A 26306-nucleotide genomic window follows, 5' to 3' on the forward strand; every position below is an offset into this window, starting at 1 on the left:
TTAAAGAAATCATGAATAAACTTATGCATGTTAGTTCATTTGGTCATAATGACAAATCGGATATGATTAAGTAAAGATTATAGTTTTGACTTAGGATTCTTAGTTTGGTTTGATTGAACTAGGTTATTTGTGATTACAAGAAGTAGACTTAAGATCGAATATAGCTTTTGTGATGTGCAAATTGGATTGTATATTAAGTTGGAATTGAATGTTATGTGATATGTGCTTAAATGTAATTGCGAGAAAGCATTGATGCAATTCGATAAGAATGGGTTGTTAAAATCATGAGATTACGTGATTACTTGCTATATGTGGAGTATCGGGATAATCAGTGATATAAGAGTATAAAAGTATGTATTATTATGTGCTACGTGTGATGTATAAGTTAAGTAATATTGCGATTGGGGTAAACGTTAGACGTTCTGAGAAACGTCGAGAGTGATCAAGTATCCAATTAGGATTTTATGTTGAATTGTAGATTTGGATAACAGAGGCGTTCAGGTTAGTAAAGGGAAGGATATCTTAGGTGGCAGTAGCTCGATAACTGTAAAGCAAGAAAGCTATGAGGCAAGTAACTCTGCCTTCTCTTATGATTTGAATATAGAGAGGAAATTATTGATGCCATGATAAAAGTAATGATTCTTTGTAGCAATTGTGATAAACCTGTTATTGATTTTGAGAAATCCTGATATTGTTCCTTGTGATAACTTGTTCTCAACCCCTATTCGGTCCTTATAGAAACCCTGTTAATTCATACACTGATTACCTTATTTATTCCCTTCATTATCTTATGATCTCGTAAACCTTAAGAAAACCTTTATGAGTTTCCTTGTGTAATGTTTTGATTAACCTGGATTCCTCGCTAACCCGTGAACCTTGTTATGTATTGATCTTTGAAACTATTCTAATTCAGAACTAGTATACCTTGTATTCCATTTGATCAAGATCTTTAATATTGATCCCTGTTTACTTTTGATTCGTTCACTTTCTTTGAATTCTTGAATTGAACTTAAGAATGATTTTCGACTTGAATGAGTCCAAATGATTTCACATTCTTGGTAATGCTAAAATGAACTTAGTCAATTCTTCCTTCTTCCAACACAAAGGTTTTTCCAAACGAATTCCTGATGGATTGGATAGAGACGTAAGAGAATAGTGGGACTAGTCCAGTCACGTAAGAGGCTAGCGGGGCTAGTCCAATATAAGGCTGAAATAATGCCATAGGTATCATAACTACCAGATGGAGGTCGGTATGGGCTGATCACCCGTATTATATTTAATAAGATGAGTATTCCAATCATGGGTTCCTTATTGTTTTATAAAAGAGAAAAATGATTATATTTTTTAAGTAGTTTGCTTCTTTTAAAGGAAATAAAATGAAATAGCTTATATCTTCGCTAAAGTTGTAATATTGTGAACCCTGTCACTTTACATTGATATTGATTCTCAAAGCTTGATGAGATGCTTCCTTTCAATTGAGAAACTCTTTTAGAGTCCTGCTATTGATTTGTGATGAATGTCGGCTTTCTCCCAATCTTGAGCCTTGAATCCTGAAAGCCCAAAACCTTTTTCATAACCTTTACTTAGCCAATAAACTGCCACCTAGAGATGAAAGTAGAATGCCTCAGATATTGATAATTATTGTTGTATTATAGAACTGTTTATATAGTTGCTTGTTGAGCTTCTTTGCTCACTTATTTGCTTTGATCTAACCGTGACATTTAAGCAAGAAGATGGTCAGACTTAGGCGCACTGCTCGCAAGAGCGTTCTTAGAGGACCCTAACGGGTCGTAGGCTTTCAGATACTAGAGCAGGTAGCTGATGTGTGTGTGAGCAAGAATGTTAGTTGGACGGACTATATAAGTTGGTTCAGATACAAAGAGTTATCTGTCGGTTTCATGTCGGAATCGAATGAATTTGAATTTAATAATATTTTAGGTTGTATTATATTTATTTTGGTTGGTAGTTGTAATCTTGTCTCAAACTTAATCTTATTTAGATCCTGTTATTATTTTATCGGGGTTTATTATATCTGCTGTTGTTATATTACTTTAATGGTGTGTGGGTACTCATTTTCTAACCCCGAGATTGAGGGCGTCACACTCGGGCACTACGGTTTCAATCAGGCATGTCCTTATCTTTTCGGGGGATTGCGTATTGACAGCAACACATATTATTAATCGACTACCAAGTGCAGCATTGAACTTCGAAACTCTGTTTAAGAAGCTGTGCAATAAGGATGTGGATTATGAGGATTCAAAGGCTTTTGGTTGCTTGGCTTTGGTTTACAACTCCAATCATGACGGAGATAAATTTTCCCCTCGAGGAGTGGAATGTGCATTCATTGGATACCCGAGCAACACAAAAGTTTATAGACTTCTGAAATTGACAACAATGCAGTCCATGGTCTCTCGACATGCGGTCTTCTATGAAAGCATCTTTCCACTTAACAAGAATGGTGACAAAAGGTATATGGAACCACTGCCAGTTTCATTACCTTTTGGATAAAGGTATACATATGATTATTGGCTACCATAAATTATGGGCAGTGAAGAAAGCATCGTCACCAATAATGAGCTCGAAAGTGCAACTACAACTGATGTAGAAGACACGATGAAGAGTGAAACTGAAATGGAAAGTGTAAATGAATCACCAAGAAATGACATGAGTCAATAACCTGAACAACAAGCACAAAAAAGATCTAGCAGAACTTCGAAGCAATCACCGTGGATGAGTGATTTTGTCACCCCAAACTCGAGTAAAGCCATGACTGTATTGGCAGTGACATCTCAAGAAGTAAGTCCAACTTTCAACTATTTTTTGGCAGTTATTATTCCACAAACAGGTCCTCTGTATTTTTCATGGGCCGTAAAACACTCACATACGGTGGAAGCCATCAATTTGAAACTGATAGTCATTTTTTTTCTTTTATTCCCTCATGTATATATAAAAATATGTGTCCTGAAAATTTAAAATTTTAGATTAGATGTCCGGTTCAACATAAAGAGTTTGAATTTCAAGTAGATTTTAGCAACGGTTTGATAGTAAAATCACAAAATACATCTTGTTGGATATGTTTTTTGGAATTTTTTTAATTTTAGAGATGCATTTAGATATTAACGATTTTAAAAAAAAATTTGGTACATGTACCAAAATTTTCTAATATATGGGGTCTTAAAACTAATCGTTGTGCCTCCGTGAGGTATTATAGTACCGTTGTTGGGGGAGACCGGTAGGTAGGTGTATACCATAAAAAACATGTGTTTATGTTTGGCGGAATAAAGGGCCCGAAGAGTCACATTTGAATTGATTGGCATATGTAGTTAAATGCAGTTATGTACAGTCGCATTCAGTAACTTTTGAATTAGTTGGAATATGTGGTTGAACGCGATTGTGCATTCAGTAACTTTAGAATTAGTTGGAACTTGTGGTTTGTGTGCACATATATGATAAGGTAAAGTTGACAGAAAGTATATTTAAATCTCTTTTAAAAACACCACTACAGAAGCATCTCTTTTGTAGAGTGAGCTAGTTATGGGGAGCGAAAATGCCAAGACGAGAATCTTGATGTTCCCTTACTTGGCTTATGGTCACATTTCTCCATTCGTGGAACTAGCTAAACAGCTCACAAAAAGAAATTTTCATATTTATCTTTGTTCTACACCTATCAACCTCGCTTCTGTGAAGAAGAGAGCTGATGAAGATGATAATATTCAACTGCTAGAGTTTCATCTTCCATCTTCTCCTGAATTACCACCTCGTTATCACTGCTCAACTGGCCTTCCTGCTGAGCTTAACCCCGTCCTCCTACGAGTTTTCGAAAATGCAGGTCCTGTCTTTGTTGACATCCTCAAAGACATCAAACCAGATTTGGTTATCTATGATTTCATGCCTTCATGGCCTGCTCAGGTAGCTCTTTCCCTCAATATTCAGGTTGTTTATTTTTCGATATTTCCAGTGCCAATGTGTTGTCTGCCTTTGCATGACTCCAAAAGGGCGGGAGAAAAGTTTCCATATCAGAATGTTGTTATTCCTCAATCACCCAATAGATTTGCACTCATGGCTTCTCGAAATCTCTTGAATTGCTTTGAAAAAACATGCAAGTTTGCGCTGGTTAAGGGGTTAAGAGAAGTTGAAGGAAAATATATTGATCTTCTGTCTGATCTGGCGGATAAGGATATTATTGCTGTTGGTCCACTTGTTCATGTTTCAATGGAAAAGGAAGATGATAAGACGAAAAGTATCTTGAAATGGCTCGACAGCAAAGAGAAATCTTCGGTGGTGTTTGTGTGTTTTGGGAGTGAGAGTTATTTGTCTGCAGAAGAAACAATAGAGATGGCAAATGCACTAGAGACAACCAAGTGCAATTTCATTTGGGCTATGAAATTTCCGCAAGAGAAAAAGGATTCTGTTCAACTTCCAGATGGTTTCGTCGAAAGGGTAGGGGAATTGGGAATGATCTTGGATGGTTGGGTGCCACAAACCATGATTTTGGGACATCCAAGTACTGGTGTGTTTTTAAGTCATTGTGGATGGAGTTCTGTGAATGAGAGTATGAAATTTGGAGTGCCTATTATTGGCATGCCTATGAGATATGATCTGGCTTTGATTGCTAAACTTGTGGTGGAGATCGGTGTTGGTATGGAGATAGTCAAAAACAATCAAGGCAAATTCGACAGAGAAGGGATTGTTAATGTTTTAAGAAAGGTTTTGGAGGACGGAAGTGAAGTGAAGGCGAAAGCTACAGAACTGAGCTTGAAGATAAATGAGAAAGGAGAGGAAGATCTCGATAAGGCTGCTGAGGAGTTGATGCAAATTTGCAGGAACAAAAAAGAAATTCAAGGGTGAACTCATGCATTACATATGTAATGCAATAAGAATGGCTGTTTGTGATTTAAGATAAGAATAAATGTAAGACCGTGTGTGATGTAAGTCTTAAGCTAAGAATCCTTCTTCGTTGTTTGTACCTTAATTTATTTCTGAATTGGAATTTTATGGATGCAGAATGGGAACAAATTGATTTACTATCTAATCATAATTCTCTCTTTTGTGGTTTCAAAATAATTATCGCATGCTCCCTCCGTCCTTTGAATTTCTTATCAAAAGGATTGGACACGAAATTTAAAAAATATGTATAAAGTAGTGAAAAAGAGAAAGAAAAGTGGAGGAAGTATTAGGACCCATTGAATTTTAATGTATAAAAGGGAGATAGTGGGGTAAAAGTAGCTTGTAAGTTTTGAAATGTAAAGAAATGAATGGGACATCCCAAAAAGGAAAGGAAAGTGTAAAGAAATGAAAAGGACGGAGGGTGTATGTTTTACTTTCTTAAAATGACCTGAAACCTCAGTAAGGAATCAAAAGAAATATGACTCCACTTGCATGGAAGAGTTTCTAATCAAACAAGAGGAAACAGAACCTAGATTCTAATACTCTAATAACATGCAACTAGTAGAGCTTCGTCTTCTATCTTCCTCGATCCTCCAACAAGCTTCACAAATGCAGCTCCAGTCTTCAGTTATATCCTATGATTTCCTGCCTTCATGGCCTGCATCTGTCCCTCAATATTCCAGCTGTTTATTTTTCTGTCAGCTCCGCGAAACTTTGTTGTTTAGGCTTGCATTTCTACAGAAAGGCAGATGAAAAATTCCCGTTTCGAGAAATTATTGATTCTTCTGTGTACCAATATTCTGAATTTGAGCTTAAGGTTCTTCGGAACTTCTTGTTATGCTACGAAAGTTCATGTGACATTTCGCAAGGATACGGGTGCGGGGATGCGGGTGCGTAGTGTGGGGATACATGGATTCGGTAAATAAAATAATATGGGGATTCGGGTGCGGGAAATACGGCACATATATTTATTATAAATATATATTTGATGTTACGAATGATTCGGGTGCGGGAAATACGGCACTTATATATGTAGTATAAATATTAAAAAATATGTATTTTAGTTGAGAATTCTGAATATCAGAGTATCCTCAGGAATCCGAGTATTCGATACGGGGATTCAGTTGGGTGACCGAATAATCCCTGCTTCCTAGGTTAAATGTTGTAGAGAAGTTCAAGGAAAATGTATTGATCTTCTATCTTATATGGCAGTGAAAACATAGTTATTGTTGGTCAACTTGTACATAATCCAACCGAAACTCGATTGAGTACCCTAAACCCATTAGTTATCGGCTAGAATACACACACGCTTTAAGGGTTTTCCGAAGAGTCCGAGCATCACAGGTTTTAGGTATCCTGGCTAATATTGTTTTCGAGAGGCGCTTATAAAAATGTTTGCATAGATACTAGATTCCTTATTAAAAACAACTATAATAAATAGTACGAGTAGATAATAGATTCACTTCAAAAAAAAGAGATAATGTTATAAAATACTCGTTATAACAGTATTATATCGAACCTCTGTAAAAGTAAATATAGCAAAAAGGGAGAAAGAGAGCAGACTAGAGAGATGAAAACTGTTTGGGTGTGTTTACCATCATTCCGAAGAAGGCTATTTATAGCCAAAACAAGTAACATACAATTTAATGCAATGCAAATATTTTCAAGTCTAAGCCTAGCCTTACTATTTAATGTTTGAAATAACAATCAATTTACAACACTCCCCTTTGATTGTTATTTTAAAATGGATCATAGATTGCCTCGTTAAAACCTTGTCAAAGAAAAACCCCATGGGATAAAAACTTTGACGAAGGAAAAAGAGTACAATCTCCCCTCGGAAAAAACTAATCATTCTCCGAAGTTTTGTTGTAACAAATCCTTGAGTCGACGCATTCCAATGTTATGCCGTAACTTCCCAAATGTTGAATTCGGTAATGATTTCGTGAATAAATCAGCAAGGTTGTCACATGACTGAATTTGTTGTACATCAATTTCACCATTCTTTTGAAGTTCATGAGTGTAGAAGAATTTTGGTGAAATGTGCTTCGTTCTATCTCCTTTGATATATCCTTCCTTGAGTTGATCAATGCATGCAGTGTTATCCTCAAACATAACGGTAGGACTTCTAGTGATGTCTTGTAATCCACATGATTCCTGAATATTCTTGATGATAGACCGCAACCAAATACATTCTCTACTGGCTTCATGAATCGCAATGAGTTCTGAGTGATTTATTGAGGTTGCCACTGTAGTTTGCTTCGTAGATTTCCAGGAAATGGTTGTACCGCAATTTGTAAACACATATCCAGTTTGTGATTTTTCAAAATGAGGATCTGATAAATATCCAGCGTCTGCATATCTAATCAACTGAGATGTTGAGTTTTTCGGGAAGAATAACCCAAAATCAATTGTTCCACGAAGATAACGAAATATATGTTTGATCCCATTCCAATGCCTGTCCATTGGAGCAGAGCTAAATCTAGCCAAAAAAATTCACAGCAAATGCAATATCTGGCCTTGTATTATTTGCAAGATACATAAGTGGTGCACCAATTGCTCCAAGATATGGGATTTCAGGGCCGAGAACTTCTTCATCATCTTCTTGTGGTCGAAATATATCTTTATCAGGCTCTAAAGATCTAACCACCGTTGGAGTAGTCAATGGCTGAGATTTATCCATGTAAAATCTGTTCAAAACCTTTTCTGTATATGTAGATTGGTGGAGGAAAATTCCCGATGACAAGTGCTCGACTTGTATACCAAGGCAATATTTTGTCCTTCCAAGATCTTTCATTTCAAATTCTGTCTTTAGGTATATGACAGGTTCATCAACCTCTGTAGCTGTTCCTATAAGGTTTAAATCATCCACATATACATCAATAATCACAAAATCAGATTATGATTTTTTGATAAAAACACATGGAGAAATTTGATTACTAATATACCCATTATTTTGTAAATAATGACTAAGTCTGTTATACCACATACAACCAGACTGTTTCAGTCCATACAATGATCGTTGAAGTTTAATGGAGTATATATGACGAGATTTCTTGAACTCGTCCATTTTTAACCCTTCTGGGATTTTCATAAAAATTTCACTATCAAGTGAACCGTACAGGTATGCAGTAACGACGTCCATAAGACGTGTTTCCAATTTTTCTTTAGATGACATACCTAATATAAAATGAAAAGTAATTTCATCCATCACTGGCGAGTATGTCTCTTGATAATCAATGTCAGACCTTTGAGAAAACCCCTGTGCTACAAGTCGGGCTTTATATCTCATAATTTCATTCTTTTTATTTTGTTTTCTTATGAATACCCATTTATTTCCAATAAGGTTCACATCGATTGGTGTTTGGACAACAGGTCCAAATACTTCTCTTTTACGCAGTGAATTTAATTCTGTTTGGATTGGGTTTTTCCATTTTGGCCAGTCTTTTCTTCGACGGCATTCATCCACACTTTGTGGTTCAGGATCAGAATTTATGTCTACATCCAATGTTGCGGAATACACAAATACATCATCAATTATGGCTTTATTTCGATCCCATAATTTCATATCATGCACATAATTTATTAAAATTTCATGATTGTTTAATTCCGTATCTTCAGGGACTGGAATCTCTTCAGGAGATAATACCATTTCAGGGGTATTTACTTCTTCTGGAGCATGTGCCACTTTAGGGGCAATTTTCTTTATTTTTCTTTTTCGTGGTGCAACATCTTTTGCACCGACCGGTCTACCACGCTTCAGGCGTGGCTTTGATTTTGTAACCAATTCTTTTGTATATGTTTTTTGAATTGGTATATCTATTCTAGCTGGAGTATTTACTGCAGGTATATTAGATTTAGTTATATTTCTAGAATCGTTAAATGCGTCAGGCATTTGGTTTGCGATATTTTGCATATGAATAATTCTTTTAACTTAAAGTTCGCATTGACCGGTACGTGGATCTAGAAAATATAATCCTGACGTATTCCATGTTATGTCAGGATTAACTTTATTTGAATGTTTATCTCCCCCTAAGGGAGGAAACATAGACTCGTCAAAATGACAATCTGCATATCTTGCGGTAAATAAGTCTCCGGTTAGAGGCTCCAGATATCTAATTATAGATGTGAAATCAAAACCAACGTAGATACCTATTCTTCTTTGAGCTCCCATCTTCGATCTTTTTGGTGGAGCAATCGGTACATATATAGCACATCCAAAAATTTTGAAGTGAGAGATATTAGGAACTTGACCAAGTGCCAGTTGTAGCGGAGAATGTTGGTTGTAGAAAGTTGGTCTAATCCTAATAATATTAGCAGCATGAAGTATTGCGTGACCCCAAATAGATGTAGGTAATTTTGCTTTCAACAACAGCGGTCTTGCAATAAGTTGGAGTCTTTTGATAAAAGACTCGGCTAACCCATTTTGTGTATGTACATGAGGAACTGGGTGTTCAACTGGATTCCTACAGATATGCAATAGTCGATAAAAGTTACAGATGTGAATTCGCCGGCATTATCTAAACGAATTGACTTGATGCAATGATCTGGGAATTGAGCTCGTAATTTGATTATTTGGGCAAGTAATTTTGCAAAAACATCATTACGAGTTGAGAGAAGACAAACATGAGACCATTTAGTTGAGGCATCGATTAATACCATGAAATACCTAAATGGGCCAGATGATGGGTGTATAGGTCCACATATGTCGCCTTGGATCCTTTCTAAAAAAATTGGGCTTTCAAGCTGAACTTTAGTAGGGGATGGTCGAGTAATCAATTTTCTTAAAGAACATGCTGAACATGGAAGGTCATTGTTGGAAAGAACTTTAAAATCTTTAAGAGGATGACCAGTAGAATTCTCTATAATACGACGCATCATAGAGACACCAGGATGACCTAATCTTTCATGCCAAAGTGTAAAAGATTTTGGATCTATGAGTTTGGAAGCAACGACATTGTGTGACTCAATAATTCTAATTTTCATCATATATAATCCTGAGGAAAGTGAGTGGAACTTTTCTAAGATTTTCTTATTGCTAGGATTAGCGGAAGTAATAAGAAGATATTCTCTATCAGCCTCAGAGGTAGTTTCGATGTGAAAATTGTTGAGTCGTATATCTTTAAAACTAAGAAGATTTCTAGTAGACTTACTAGAATATAATGCATTTGAAATGTGTATGTGGGTACCGTTAGGTAGGACGAAACTAGCTTTTCCAAAGCCTTCGATTATATTAGATACGCCGGAAATCGTTCTGACTTAAGCTTTGATTTTGGTTATTTGGGTAAAATACTTTTGGTTCTATAGAATCGTATGAGTTGTACCACAATCAGCAATGCATATATCTTCAGAATCCATTCTGTATATAATTAAGAAACATAATTTATTTGATAAGAACATAACACACTACATAGTTCAAATAAAATAAAGCACACAATACACACTACTATAATAATTATATGAAACTAATCTTCAGCCTCCCATATGGGAGTTTCGTTAGGTTCATTCGGACGATTAATGCTTATTCCTCCAGTTGTGATTCTCGGAAAATCATCTATGTTATTGTTGGCAAAATTTGTTTCTACCATTTTCTCTTTTGATTTTTGAGAAGATTGGTATTACTTAACAAGATGATCTGGGGTATGACAATTACGTGTTCAGTGCCCATTCATGCCGCACCTATAGCAAACATTTTCAGTTTTTCCTCCTCGTGATGCCTTTCTTTTACTCTGTGATTCAGATTGCCACTTCCGGTGACCAGAGTTGTTATATGGACGAAAATGCCCGTGGCTCCGACCTCGTCCACGGTACCGCCCTTGGCTCCGTCCACCTCTATACCCTTTTTCACGTACATTCTGCTGGAATGACATGTTATTTACTTCAGATAATGGGGCAGATCCTGTTGGACGGGATTGATGATTCTTAGTCACCAATTCATGATTCTGTTCAGCAACGAGGAGAGTTGATAGAAGATCCCCGAACTTAGTGAATTTGCGCTCCCTGTACATCTCTGCCAAGTTGATATTGTTGGGGTGAAAAGTTGATAGTGTTTTATCGATTTTTCTTTTTTCCGTAACTTTCTCACCACACATAATAAGCCTAGAACTTATTTTGAACAAAGCAGAGCTATATGCTCGGACACTCTTAAAATCTTGAAGTCTTAAATTAGCCCAATCATTTTCAGCTGCAGGTAGATAAACTAGTTTCTGGTGATCGAACCTATCCTTTAGATTTTCCCATAAAATAAAAGGATCCTCGACTTCTAAGTACTCAGATTTTAAATCTTCATGCATGTGGTGTCGGAGAAAAATTATGGAGGTAAAGTTTCTTCAGCCGTGGATTTATTTTCTGCCTTTATTGTATCGCTTAATTTCTTTGAACCCAAGTGCAACTTTACATCTTGTACCCATGATAAATAAGTATCGCCAGAAATGTCCAAGGAAACGAACGACAAGCTTGTAATATTTGTCATACTAAATCTGAATTAACACGAAAATTATTAAATTTTTAATTCATCAATGTAAATATTACATAAAATCCTACTTAATCGGGTGCGTTAACAAGTATGCAATAATCAATGTATATATCGTTATTATCATTGATAATATAAACAAATCTATATATAAAATGACAAATGGATTTTCACCCACCATACGGACGTCTGCGTATGCAGGTTATCTCCGACCAATAATAATTTTAAAGTGGACAATCCTGCATAAGTTAGTTATGGGCAAAGTTATTATCCGATAATTATGTAATTTATAAATTAAGGTTCCCACTATATTTCGGTATTACCCAAAATTAAATGGTACCATAAAATAATTTTAATAGGCGGTGCTCCAGCTATATATATTTAAATTATTAGTAGAGGGTGTAACCACGTCTACTTCGGTCACATATATATATAAATTATATGTAGAGGGTGTAACCACGTCTACTCATATATATGCATATTTAAATTAAAATTATACCTTCTCAGTTTCGGCAGGGCTTCGTGCTGATAACGTATTGTAAAATACTAGTTATAACAGTATTATATCGAACATCTGTAAAAATAAATATAACAGAAAGTTAGAAAGAGAGCAGACTAGATTGATGAAAACTGCTTGGGTGTGTTTACCATCATTCCGAAGAAGGCTATTTATAGCCAAAACAAGTAACATAGAATTTATTGTAATGCAAATATTTCCAAGTATAAGCCCGACCTTACTATTTAATGTTTGAAATAACAATCAATTTACAACAGATAATACATTATAAAGAATGTGGCCTGAAATAATAGTTGGTCCATGGGAAAAAGTGCTAAGAAACGGATGGTATGGAGGAGGTAAGTTTTAATAATTCAATAAACTGGTGTCATTGATTTGTTTGGCACTATATATGGATTGTGAGTACACCAGTTTTTGCTATATGCTAAAGATGAAACGGAGTTGATTATGGAGAGTGAAAATGGCAGAATGAGTGTACTGATGTTACCAAACTTAGCCTATGGTCACATTTGTCCCTTCCTTGAACTAGCTAAACAACTCGCAAGAAGAAGTTTCGATATTTATCTTTGTTCTACACCAATCAACCTTGCTTCTATCAAGAACAGAGTTCATGAAAATGATAATATTCAGCTACTAGACTTTCATCTTCCATCTTCTCCCGGTTTACCACCTCGGTATCACTCCACAAATGGCCTTCCGTATAATCTCATCCCCGTCCTCGAAGAAGCTTTCGAGAATGCAGCTCCAATTTTTGTTAACATGCTTAAAGAAATTAAACCAGATTTGGTTATCTATGATTTTAAGCCTTCATGGCCTGCAGAGGTTTCTTTGTCGATGAATATTCCGGCTGTTTATTTTGCAGTCAATGCTGCAGCAGCCTCTTGTGTAGTCGTACATCTCTATAAAAATGCTGATGAAAAATTTCCATTCCCAGATATTGCTGTTTTTTCGGCTGACCCTCCAAAATTTCCCGAGTCTGTACTCAAGACAATTAGGGAAATTGTGTTATGCTTTGACCGATCAAGCAACCTTGTTTTGATTAAGAGTTTTACAGAAGTTGAAGAAAATTATCTTGATTTTCTATCAGATCTGGTACACAAAACTTTGATTCCTGTTGGACCCCTTGTTCACTATCCAACTGAATATGAAGATGATGACATGAAGAACATAATGACATGGCTCGACAAGAAAGAAAAATCATCAGTGCTATTCGCGTGCTTTGGGAGCGAGAATTATCTATCTGCAGAAGAAGTGATTGAGATGTCTTGTGCATTAGAGATAACCAAGTGTGATTTCATATGGTCTGTGAGGTCTCCACAAGGAGAGGAAAAAAGTAGTCTCCAACTGCCAGAGGGTTTTGTCCAAAGAATAGGAGATTCAGGATTGATTTTAGAGGGGTGGGCGCCACAAACGAAGATTTTGGGACATCCAAGCATTGGTGGCTTTCTCAGTCATTGTGGATGGAGTTCAGTGAATGAAAGCATAAAACATGGGGTTCCATTAATTGCCATGCCAATGAGAGGGGATCAGCATACGAATGCCAAGCTTGCGGTGGAGATAGGCGTTAGTATGGCCATCGCAAGAAACAATGAAGGGAAGTTCAAGAGAGAGGAGATTGCTAATGTTATAAGAAAGATTTTAGCAGAAGAAAGTGGTGAAGGTGTGAGGAGGAAAGCTAAAGAACTGAAGTCGAAGATAGAGGAGAAAGGAGAGGATGATTTGGACAAGGCAGCTGAGGAATTGGCTCAAGTTTGCAGCAAGAAGAAACAATTATACTAGTTGCACTTGTTCAGTCCAAGGATAAATTCAGATAGTGCCAAGTGTGTTGTGTTCAATTTTATGAAATAGGGAAGGATGATTTCTGTTTACTCATAAATCTTGCTTTTGTAGTCTCAGAATTTGTCATCTTACTTGCATGTTTTATGTTTTCCTGAAATTTGATAACAAAGGAATCAATTTTGACTTGAACAACACCTTAATAGCGGTGCTCGCAAACAAATTTTTCCCCCCAAAATTAAAATAGCACCTCCAGGCCTAGGATTAATAGCCTGAACATGAAGACGAGCATATCTGATGTCTTTAATAGTAAGTCTCATGAGACCTATCCGATGGCCTTCCAACAAAACTCGCCTGATGTATCTTATATTACCAGTAAAACATACCACACTTTTAGCTTTCAATGACACATATATATTTCTGCAGACACATTAGAACAAATAAAAGAAAAATGCAGAATAGTTATAGTTTCTTGCCCAATTCTATTGTTAATATTATACAAGAGGTTGCACAATGTCCGCAAAAATGGATTGTCCTCATTTAAAAACCTGAAGTAGACTGATGAATCAGGAAGTTACTCTGCTCCAAGAGCAAGAACTAAATCTCTAATGTTTTTTTTGATAGTTATCTCTAATGTTGTTCAATCAAACCTGGTAATAAATTAATAGGTCTACTACAGATGTAATTTGGATTTTAATCGTCAGTACCAAAGAGATGTACCTACTATTTTGAATAAATTACTGAAAGACAGATGAAAACAATACTCCTGTTTCTTGTTAATGTCAGCCAGCCTGTTTAGTCTCGGATTTTAGTAGATACTCAGATTTTAGAGTCATATTTTTTATTGGTCAGATTGGCGTCAAGTTAAGTGTGTTCGTATGTCCTTGGCATAATATCTTTCATATTACATGTTTGATAAGTTCCTGACAGTACATTCATCACTTGATAGTACCAATATGGTTCAATAACGTTGCAAACTTCTGCATACTTGCAGTGTAATGGGTGCAGGGGCGGGAATGAGTCTTTACCACTAGGCTATCCTTAGAATTCTCACAGAACCCAATTTAAAGCTGTCAAGGCAAGTTTCTTCAGGATTAATAAATTTAATTTTATTATTATTTTGAAGTTATTCAACGCAGAAATATCCGCAAGAAACTCATTTTTTTAGCTTATGTCCACCAGCTAAGATGTCAGCTAGACGGCCCTCCTTATAAACAATAGATATTTATCACACGTTGCGTCATTGAGTATATTATGAATTTTGGATTATAGATACTAAAAAAGCATATGGACGTAAGCTATATAACCATAGGTTTTGTAAGCAAAGGCTGTCACTGTTTCATTGGCAACTATCTAAAAGTTTTAAAGAAAATAGTGTTGGTCATGGAGAGTGAAAATGGCAGATTAAGTATCTTGATGTTGCCATATGTTGCCCATGGTCACATCTCTCCATTTTTAGAACTAGCCAAACAACTCAGTAAAAGAAGTTTCGATATCCATCTTTGTTCTACTCCAATCAACCTTGCTTCTATCAAGAACAGAGTTCATGAAAATGATCATATACAACTAGTTGACCTTCATCTTCCATCTTCTCCAGAACTGCCACCTCGTTATCATACCACAAATGGCCTACCACCCAATCTCAACCCGGTCCTCCAACAGGTTTTGGAAAAGGCAGCTCCAATCTTCAGTGACATCCTCAAAGACATTAACCCGGATTTGGTTATTTACGATTTCCTGCCTTCATGGCCTGCAGAGGTTGCTTCGTCCCTCAACATTCCGGCTGTATATTTTTCTGTCAACGCAGCAGCAGCGTCTTGCCTAGGCTTACATATGTACAAAAACTCAGGTGAAAAATTTCCATTCCCTGAAATTGCTGATTCTTTTATTGAGCAACTTATAATTCCTGAACATGACATAAACTTACTTCGTACCTTTGTAATATGCTATGAGCGATCATGCAACCTTGTTTTGGTTAAGAGTTTTAGAGAAATCGAAGGAAAATATATTGATCTTCTATCGGATCTAGCAGAAAAGAATATGATTCCTGTCGGTCCACTTGTTCATTATCCAACCGAATCTGGAGATGATAACATGAATGATATCGTTAAATGGCTAGACAGAAAAGAAAAATCCTCCGTCATGTTTGTGTGCTTTGGGAGTGAGAATTATCTGTCTGCAGAAGAAGTGATAGAAATGGCAAACGCACTGGAGACGGCCAAGTGTAATTTCATATGGGCTGTGAGATCTGTACTAAAAGAGGAAAAAGGATCTGCACTACTACCAGATGGCTTCGTCGAAAGGGTTGGAGACATGGGACTTATTTTAGAGTGGGCACCGCAGACAAAAATACTGGGACATTCAAGCACTGGTGGTTTCTTAAGTCATTGTGGATGGAGCTCACTGACCGAAAGCATGAAATTCGGGGTGCCAATTATTGGCATGCCTATGAAAGTGGATCAACCTACAAATGCTAAGCTTGTGGCGGAGATTGGGATTTGTATGAATGTAAGGAGAGACAGTGAAGGGAAATTCAAAAGAGAGGAGATTAGTGATGCTATAAGAAAAGTTTTGGTGGACGAAAGTGGGGAAGCTGTGAGGACAAGAGCTAGAAATTTGAGTTTGACTATGAAGGAGAAAGGAGAGGAAGATTTGGATTTTGCAGTGGAGAAACTGGTGCACATTTGCAGGAAGAAAAAGGAGACATGCTAATGTGATTTTGAACTCTATTCTGTCAAAAAAAAAAATTGCTTTATGAAATGAAAGTTGAATTTATGGACTAACTAATTTTGAATTTTTGTCAAAAAACGTGTACCGGTATTTTTCTCGCAATTTGGCATGTAGAGGGTGAATATAAGATTCAATTCTTATTATTCAATGGCGCTATAATTATGTATATGAAGGTGAGTCTATACCAAGCTATTTGCTATTTGCCATTTGCCGAAGAAAATGAAGTTGATCATGAAGGGTGAAGATGTCAAAATGATGATAGTTAAGTTACCCATGCGAGGAATCAAACCCTTGATCTCTGTTATTTAAACCAAGACCTTGACTATTACACCAACCCTTGGTTAACGTTACCATTCTTTCTATATATCCTTTTGATGTTACATCATGTTTTGGGAGTTCCATTCGCGTCGCATATATAAACCTCCTGTTTTGAACTAGCTAAACAGTTCACAAAAAAAAGAAATTTTTAGTACATACGTTCATCCTACTCCGATAAACTTTGCTTCTATCAAGAACAGAGTTCATGAAAATGATGACATACAACTAGTAGAGCTTAATCTTGGATCTTCTAGGGAACTACTTCCTCATTATCATTCCACACAAGCCTATAATCTCTACCCAAGTTCACAACTGCAATTGTTTGGCCATCAATGTCTAGAACCTTAAAGGATCTCTATTTGTATACCACCTTGATGCCAAGATAAAAAACTCCTAAATTAATGCTCCCTAATATGGCCAATAGCCCGAAAGAATAACGTCGATGGAATAGTTCAAGTTGTCAGTTATCCATCCCCCGTTTCCATCTCTTGTCATATATATTGTAACTACAGTTACCACAAATGAGCTCATACAGGAACCAAGAGCTGTGGCACAGAGCAAAAGCCCAGTGCCAAAGCTTAGCAATGAATGAGGCACCTGATCACCGCAGCCCTAACAATGGGCCAACGCGACAACCGTTTAAAATGCAAAATCTGTATTATTAGAATTAAAACATATATAAAATTAATGTGTATTGTATCTCAGAAATCAACTTTACAATATTACAAGCTATAGAAGACATTCATTTTTTTACGGAGTTCATTCGTTACTTGTATTTAGCCATTTAAACACATTTAATTAGGCAATGCAAGCTGAACACCACAAGAAATTGGGAATCGCCAATTATAGATAAACAAAATCCTTAATTTAGATAATTAGAAGAATCTACAGCCAGAAGTTGAAACAATTAAATATTAGGTGATCCTGTGTTGCAAGAAAAGACTGACAGAGCAGATGACATGCTCCTTCTCGAGTAAGCTTCTTGCTCGTAAAAGAACACCAGCTAAAGATTTTGTAAAGAACCTTTTAGCTCAATATATGAATAATGTGTTTTTACAGATTTTACAGAAATGAAAATGTCATCAAAAACTTTAAACTTAGAGGGAAACTATAGCTGGTTATATACAAGAAAAGAGTAAGAATTTTCTAACTAACTTTTGGCGGGAAAAGAAAACAACTGACTAAACTTTTCTTACTCACTAAGCTAAGCTAAATAATTTATATTTATCAAGTAATGTTGATTGACTTTGACCAATGTGATATTGTATTACTAATATCCCCCCTCAAGTTGGGAGGTGTAGCAGAAGAAACCATCCCCAACTTGGACAACAGTTCCTTAAATTGAGGTGAAGGAACTATCTTTGTAAGAACATCTGCCAATTGGTTCGTAGTAGGGAGATAACTGAGTTGCAGTAGACCTTCCAGCACTTTATCCCTCGTGAAATGACAATCAATTTCTATATGCTTTGTTCTCTCATGAAAGACTGGATTCCTGGCAATATGAAGAGCAGACTGATTATCACAGTTGAGTTGAACAGGTTTTAATCCATGAATACCTAGTTCTTCCAACAATCTGACTGTCCAAACAACTTCAGAAGCAGCAGAAGCCATTGCTCTATACTCGGCCTCAGAAGAAGATCTGGACACAGTGGACTGCTTCTTTGATTTCCATGTAATAGGAGAATTTCCGAGTAATAAAACATAGCCAGTAACAGATCTTCTAGAATCAGGACATGAAGCCCAGTCTGAATCAGAAAAGGCCTGAAGAGTTATAGCAGTAGAAGCCTTAAGCAAAATCCCTTGACCTATGGTAGCATTTAAGTATCTCAGAGTGTGTAAGAATGCATCATAATGAGGAACTCTTGGAGCCTGTAGGAACTGACTCAACACTTGAACTGTATAGCTCAGATCAGGTCTAGTATTTGTTAAAAAATTTAATTTCCCAACTATTGACCTGTAGAGCTCTGCATCTTTAAATAATGGTCCATCATCTGCTGTTAATCTAAGATCAAGAGATAGAGGAGTAAGAGCTTTCTTAGACAAATCAGCATCAATAAGCTGCAGAATCTCCTTTGTATATTTTGTTTGACTAAGAACAGTCCCTTCAGGAAGATAAGACACCTCAATGCCTAGAAAATAGTGCAATACTCCAAGATCCTTAATAGTGAATTTGGCATGTAATTGCTGCTTGAGAGCTGTTATTTTAGTAAGATTACTACCAGTGACAAGAATGTCATCTACATACACAGCTACAATGGTAATATCAGTCTTGTCTTTGCAAATAAACAAGCTATAATCCAATTTTGACTGATAAAACCCTTGACTAATAAGCTCATCAACTAAAGTTTCATGCCACTCCCTAGAGGCCTGCTTTAAACCATAAATTGACTTATTGAGTTTACAGACCTGATTAGGAGTGTGGACAATACCTTCTGGAACTCTCATGTAGACCTCCTCCTTTAAGGTGCCATGCAAAAAAGTATTATTTACATCCAGTTGATACATCTTCCAATTATTATGAGCAGCCAATGCTATCAAACATCTTACAGTGCTCATTTTAACAACAGGAGAAAAGGTTTCTTGATAATCTATTCCATACTTCTGTGTAAATCCCTTGGCCACTAGTCTAGCTTTACATCTCTCAAGAGTTCCATCAGACTTTAATTTCACTTTGTACACCCATTTACATCCTATGGGTTTCTTTCCTTTTGGTAAATCAACCAGTGTCCAAGTATTGTTATCTTGCAAAGCCTGTATTTCTTTCTGCATAGCATCTGTCCAAAGTGGATCACCAGAAGCCTCTAGATAAGAAGTTGGCTCAGTAATGTGGATGGAATTAGAGACAAAATTGGAATGACTTTCAGGCATCATATTCCTTGAAACAAGATTACACCAGTGCACATCAGAATTAAGGCTGAACATACACTGATAGTCTTTTAAGTATGAGGGAGTGGTCTTAAGTCTAGTGGAATGTCTGAGAGGTAAAGAAATGGTAGAAGTAGATATATCACTAGAATCAGATGAAGATGAATTTGTATGAGAATGAACAGAATCTTGTGATGAATAATTGTTGGGAATATGATTTGTAGAATTGCTGTTGAGGACAGAGTTTGATGTTAAAATATGATCTGAATCATAATCTGTTTGAGTAGTAATGGGAAGAAATGAGGAATCTGTATATGTATTCATGCTGGAATTGGTAATCAAATGAAATGGAAAGTGAGATTCATAAAATATGACATCTCTGCTAACTGTAACAGTATTAGTTAGCAAATCTAAAACTTTATACCCTTTTTGGTTAACTGGATATCCTAAAAATACAGTCGGGGAAGCTCTATTATCAAATTTGGATCTGTTGACTTTGATAGTAGAAATGTAACACAAGCATCCAAAACACTTAAGATCTGATAGAATGGGTTGAGATTTATGTAATTTGTAGTAAGGAGTTGAAAAATTAATGCTCTTTAAGGGCATTCTGTTGATCAAATAGGTGGCACAAAGTATGCACTCACCCCAATATCTAGCAGGAAGTTTAGACTGAATATATAATGCCCTGGCTGTTTCTAAAAGATGTCTATGCTTTCTCTCCACAACTCCATTTTGTTGTGGAGAGTATGCACAAGTAATCTGATTGATGATCCCTTCTTTTAAATACAACTCTTGCATTTTTCCAGCAGTAAGTTCTAAGGCATTATCAGATCTGACACAAAGTATAGAAGTATGGAATTGGTTTTTAACATATGAAATGAAATTTTGGAACACAACTGGAACATCAGATTTGTGCTTGAGAAGATGAATCCATGTGAATCTACTAAAATCATCAACAATTGTAAGAAATTGATTACAACCAGATGTAGTTTTGACCTTATAAGGTCCCCAAACATCTATATGTAAAAGTTGAAAGATAGCAGTAGTTTTAATGCTACTTGTAGGAAAGGGATTTCTAGTTTTCTTAGCTAATGGACAAACTTGACATAAGTGTTCTGAACTGAATGACTTTACATCACAAGAAGGAACAATTAAACGCATTTAAGGAAATGGTAAGTGTCCTAGTCTCACATGCCAGAGAGAAGCAGAATGTAAGCCTGTAGCAGAAGATGAACTGAGACAAGCTTGAATAGGTGGAGAAGAATTCTTCAAAATAGCCTTGTCCACACTATACAAGCCATTACTCAATTTACCAAGAAGAGTTGGACCTTTCTGAGAATGGTCCTGAATGAGACAACAATCAGAGTTGAATATTAATTGACATCCAAGATCAAGACACAGTTTATGAGTGGAAATAAGTTTGAATTGAAAAGTGGGAACTAGTAAAACATCTTTGAGCAAGATATTACCATGAAGTAAGACATTTCCAATGTGTGTAACTGGCACTTTACTACCATTAGGAATAGTGATAGTATTGTCAATATCAGAAATAATAGAATATTGACAAAAATCATCTATTGTGTTGGTGATGTGATCTGTAGCTCCACTATCAAGTAACCATTCAGATTTAGAGCAAGAAAGTAAGCAAGTCTTACCTGTAAGTAGAGCATTATGAGAATCAGTAGCAGAATCAGATGTTTGAGTGTCTGAAATATGTTGTCTGTTCAAAATGTCCATGAGCTGATTGTACTGTTCTTGAGAAATATTGTTAGATTGATGAGTAACTGTATTGGAATGGTTATCTTCCTTGTGTTCAACTGGTGGAATGGAGACATCAGAATTTGGAACAAGAGCAGCTATCCTTTGATCTTTGTTGCCTCTGAAATTTGTCGGAAAGCCATGTATCTTAAAGCATCTATCAATGCTATGTCCTGGTACTTGACAATGAGTACAGTAGTAATTGGAGCCAGGTTTGATAGCAAATCTCTTATTCCCATTACCACAATTACCATTGAAATTTGGTTGTCTGAACTGAATACTTCTGTTGTTGCTCCCTGAGAAACTTCCTTGTCTATTAGCAGATCTGTCATTATCAAAACCTCTTCTTCTATCAACTAGAAATGCCATTGATTCATTCTGATTGAAAACCTGAGAAATTTCCTTGTGTCTTTCCTCTTGAGCAAATAGCCTATAAGCAGCTGAAACATTTGGCAATGGTTGCATCATTAAAACATTTGCCCTTACTGCAGCAAAATTGTCATTTAGTTTCATCATGAACTGCAATAGTTTCTGATCCTGTTGTCTATCCTGTATTCTTTGAGTCAAATTACAAGTGCATTTTTTGCAAGTACAGACTGGGAGAGGGTTGGCATCTGATATACCATCCCAAACTGTCTTGATTGCAGTGAAGAATTCTGAGATATTCTGGGAACCTTGTACAATTTCTGATAATTTCTGCTCTAAAGAATACACTTCTGTCATAGAAGCATATCCATAACGTTCTTCCAAATCGTACCAAATCTCTCTAGCAGTTTGCAAAAACAACACACTCTTTGCTATAGTGACATCAAGATTGAAAATAAGCCAAGAAATGACAAGATCATTGCACCTCGCCCAAAACTTGTATTCTGGTGAAGTTTTGTCAGGAATTTCAATCGTTCCATCAACGAAACCAATCTTATTTTTGGCTGATAATACTAACAGCATTGATCTTTTCCAGTTATTAAATCCGTTTCCATCAAACTTAACAGAAACTAATTGAGTCGAAGATGCATCAGAAGGATGTATGTAATACACACTAGATGGATCATGATTGTTGACAGCGATATTTTGATCAGTAGAAGTAGAATCAGAAGCGGAAGCCATGTTTAATCAAGGTTGATACGAACAAATGTATCAAGGTTTTCTCAGAGAAAATTTGACAAACAGTTGATGTGCAATCGGAATTTTAACAAATGTTTGATGCAAATCAGCGATGAAATTTCTCAGAAATATCTATGATTCAACAGGTAATCACAAATTCTAGATGTATAAAGAAAATCGACAGGATTCAGAAAAAATAATCGACCAAGTGATCAATTTTAAGCAAATCAAAACTAAGAAAATTACAGAAATATTCAGAGAAATGAATTTTGATTGCACTATATCTATTTACGATGAAACTGTATTCATAGACATAGAACCTGATTGTGTATTGATGAGCAACACGCAGAAGATGATGATAACAGCAAGACGAAGACGATGATCGGTAACACTAAAACGAAGATGATGATCAGTAGTGCATTGATCAAGTCACCATAGCTCTGATACCATAAAGATTTTGTAAAGAACCTTTTAGCTCAATATATGAATAATGTGTTTTTACAGATTTTACAGAAATGAAAATGTCATCAAAAACTTTAAACTTAGAGGGAAACTATAGCTGGTTATATACAAGAAAAGAGTAAGAATTTTCTAACTAACTTTTGGCGGGAAAAGAAAACAACTGACTAAACTTTTCTTACTCACTAAGCTAAGCTAAATAATTTATATTTATCAAGTAATGTTGATTGACTTTGACCAATGTGATATTGTATTACTAATACCAGCCGTGAAAAGTAAACAAAGCCGTAAATCACATGAATTGAAAGCAAAACAGAAAAGATGTTCAAAAATGAAACCAAGTTGGGGAGTGGTAGTTACCTTGGTTAGTTCCAAAATAGAGGCTGTACCTTGTGCAGCGGCTTCATTCCTTTAAGAAACACCAGGGTAGCCTTATAACTAAATCCCCCTAATAATCTCCCCTCCTGGTTGCCCAAACGCTCAATTTGTTCTGTTTTGTGATCATAGCACATGTATTCTTCATGTGTATGGAACACAATCTCGCCACCACGCTTAAAACAAGCTGACAGTTTATCCACACGAGTTCTTACTGGTCCAACAATAAACGTCTTACTCCAAATACCATTTCGCTCATCAAAAATATACACATTCACGCAAAAATCTTGAGAACGCGTAGACGTCAGCACTGCAAGACTCCCCTTCCAACTGACATTAAGAAATTCATTTTGGCCACGTTCTACCCCATACTTAAACGCAGGCAACTCTCTGAACTCTTTACTCTGAACCTCAAACTTGATCACACTTGGTTTCCTAGAACAGAAAGAAAAATTCCAATATGGCACTCCATTTACAATAGCAGACGGGACCTTGGAATCAGTCCTGGGTCGATGTTTAAATCCAGGAAGTTTAATAAATTTTGAACTCCAAGAACCAGAGTTGCACGAGTAAACGTGTGACGAAAAAATTTTAAATTCATGAAAGCACCTATCTGTATAACAGACTACCACTTGAAAATCGTTTTCTAATTCATTCCAACAGAATCCAAAAAAGTCTCCGTCCCGCCAACATCCCACATTGTACCATTGCGGCCTCTTAAATTTCTTAGCTTGTCTAGTAGCAGGATTCCATAATAAAAAATAACCTAGTTTCGTAACATAAAGACATACTAAGCCATTAATCGAACCAAGTAGGTGTATAAGAGAGCTAAGTAAGTTCATACGAGCCTTTGTTGATCGCTGGGAACGAGGGACATCAAACAATTCAGTTTTTGATAAATCAGATAGAGAGAGCATAGCTATATTATTATAATTATGGCATGCATCGATATCGTAGTACTTGCGTTTGTGAGAACCGGGGACGAGTCTGTTAATTATGAGATGTTGGTCGTCGTTGTCAGGGTTTTGAGAGGTGCAGTAGTTGTGATGAGAGTTTATAAAACCGGACTCAAAAAATAGAGATTTCCATGACTTGCAAACGGAACGGAACCGCATCAAAGATTTTATGGGTAATAGCGGCAGTATTTTGGTTTGAATTACATCTTCTGGCAGGTTTGGCAACGCCATGTTCAACACGTAGATTGTTGCCAACAAAGAAGATATGAATTAATATTTTGGCTTGCCCTATTCTCAGTTTTCCTTTACTTTGTTTTTATTTATACTGAATAGGAATAAATGGTGATAGAGATTACATATTACTCTAACTCTCTGCAAATGATAAATTTTTGGTTTTGAGTTGTATTTCACTAGCCTGGCTCAAATTGGGTATTGTGGTGGAGACAGCAACAGAGCTTTTAGTTTGATAAAATTTAAGAATCGCTTTTCAGAAAAATGCTTTTAATCTAAAAACTGCTTTTATAGAAAACAATTTTCTCATCCTTTTACAAAAAAACTGTTAATACCAATTTCACTATTAAACCTTACCAAAAGTATTATTATTTTTATTTTTTTATATCAAAATATATAATTATCAAAAATATTTATCAAACAGTCATCTGATTTTTACCTCAGCATTTTTTTCGACAATATTTTTCTAACACAACAAATTTTAACAGTAATTTCAAATAAAGTCTAAATGAGTATCCGAAATTGTTAAGGGATTATTCTGAGCCCTTAAAGATTACTATAACTTGTCAACATACAACAAATCAAGAACAAGAATTTACAATAATTAGAGAGAGACATAGAGAAAGAGTTTAGAGAGAAAAGAAGAGAGATGATGAACAGATTGAGATGATGAACAGATTGATAAGTTGTTATTTCATTCATAAAATGAATCAGGTGTTTGTTATAATACAATATGTCGATAACAGAATTTCACGCTTAAAGTTCACTTTGACTTTTTTCAACTAAAAGAATAAAATTGTAAAAAGAAATGAAAATCATTTCTATTTAATCCTGTAACAATGCTTCCCCCGTCTAAAAGACTTGTCCTCAAGTCTAAAATAAGAACAACTAATCTTGTAACTGAGCCAAAACATCATCATTTGGAAAATCTGGAAACTGCTGCAAAAATTGTTCTGCAATTTCCCATGTGGCTTCATGAACAGACAAATAGTCCCACTTCACTAAATACTGAATTTGGACAGCATTATGAGATTTCACCACTCGAGTTTGCAACACAGCTTGAGGCTTCAGAGCTAAAGAATCCGATTTGCTCACCCAATCAGGCAGTGACACCAATAAGGGAGGGGAACCATAAAATGGTTTTAACAAAGACACATGAAAGGCCCTGTGAACTTGGACATTGTCAGGAATTTTCAACTTATAGGCAACTTTACCCACAACACTTTCAACTTGGAAAAGACTATAGTACTTTCTGGCTAACTTCTGATTTGTCTTATGATGAATAGAGTGCTGTCAGTAAGGTTGTAACTGCAACCATACCCAATCATTCACTTGAAAAGTTCTGTCACTTCTGTGCTTATCAGCCTGAGATTTCATCCTATTCTGAGCTCTTATTAATTAAAACTTCAATCCTGAAATCATCAATTCCTTTTTTTCCAGACTCCTATCAACTACCTGATTTAGTTAATTATCCAGCAAGATATGATAAATGCAAGGGGGGTTGCTGATTATAGACAACCTCACAGGGAGTTAAACTTATAGTAGTATGGAAATTGGTGTTATACCACCATTCTGCTAGGGGTAACCACATATTCCAATCTTTGACATGATCTCTGCACATGCATCTAATATAAGTTTTTAAAAATCTGTTAACAACCTCAGTTTTCCCATCAGTGGCTGGATGATATGCAGATGACATCAGGAATTTAGTACCATGGACCAAAAACAAGCTTTTCCAGAAATCACTTAAGAAGACAAAATCTCTATCACTGACTATGCTTTTGGGCCTCCCATGTAATTTAAAGACATTATCCAGATACGAAGGAGCAACCTGTATAGCTGTAAATGTATAGCTGTA

The 26306-nt window shown here is 36.0% G+C and overlaps 4 protein-coding genes across 4 annotated transcripts; 3 read left to right on the plus strand and 1 right to left on the minus strand.

The window, feature by feature from the left end:
• The first annotated feature begins 3492 nt into the window (after nucleotides 1–3492).
• On the plus strand, nucleotides 3493–5032 carry LOC141707240 (UDP-glucosyltransferase 29-like). The gene has a single exon (XM_074510285.1). It carries the CDS (start codon nucleotides 3535–3537, stop codon nucleotides 4846–4848), a length of 1314 nt encoding a protein of 437 aa, XP_074366386.1. The 5' UTR covers nucleotides 3493–3534; the 3' UTR covers nucleotides 4849–5032.
• A 7154-nt stretch (nucleotides 5033–12186) lies between these two features.
• LOC141707241 (UDP-glucosyltransferase 29-like) lies at nucleotides 12187–13783 on the plus strand. The gene has a single exon (XM_074510287.1). It carries the CDS (start codon nucleotides 12321–12323, stop codon nucleotides 13650–13652), a length of 1332 nt encoding a protein of 443 aa, XP_074366388.1. The 5' UTR covers nucleotides 12187–12320; the 3' UTR covers nucleotides 13653–13783.
• A 684-nt stretch (nucleotides 13784–14467) lies between these two features.
• LOC141705888 (UDP-glucosyltransferase 29-like) lies at nucleotides 14468–16490 on the plus strand. Its single transcript, XM_074508757.1, has one exon. It carries the CDS (start codon nucleotides 14937–14939, stop codon nucleotides 16359–16361), a length of 1425 nt encoding a protein of 474 aa, XP_074364858.1. The 5' UTR covers nucleotides 14468–14936; the 3' UTR covers nucleotides 16362–16490.
• A 6761-nt stretch (nucleotides 16491–23251) lies between these two features.
• Nucleotides 23252–24448, minus strand: LOC141687457 (F-box/kelch-repeat protein At3g23880-like). The gene has a single exon (XM_074492756.1). It carries the CDS (start codon nucleotides 24446–24448, stop codon nucleotides 23252–23254), a length of 1197 nt encoding a protein of 398 aa, XP_074348857.1.
• Nucleotides 24449–26306: the final 1858 nt, after the last annotated feature.

This window comes from Apium graveolens, chromosome 2 (assembly GCF_009905375.1).
Source record: "Apium graveolens cultivar Ventura chromosome 2, ASM990537v1, whole genome shotgun sequence".
Lineage (NCBI taxonomy): Eukaryota > Viridiplantae > Streptophyta > Magnoliopsida > Apiales > Apiaceae > Apium > Apium graveolens.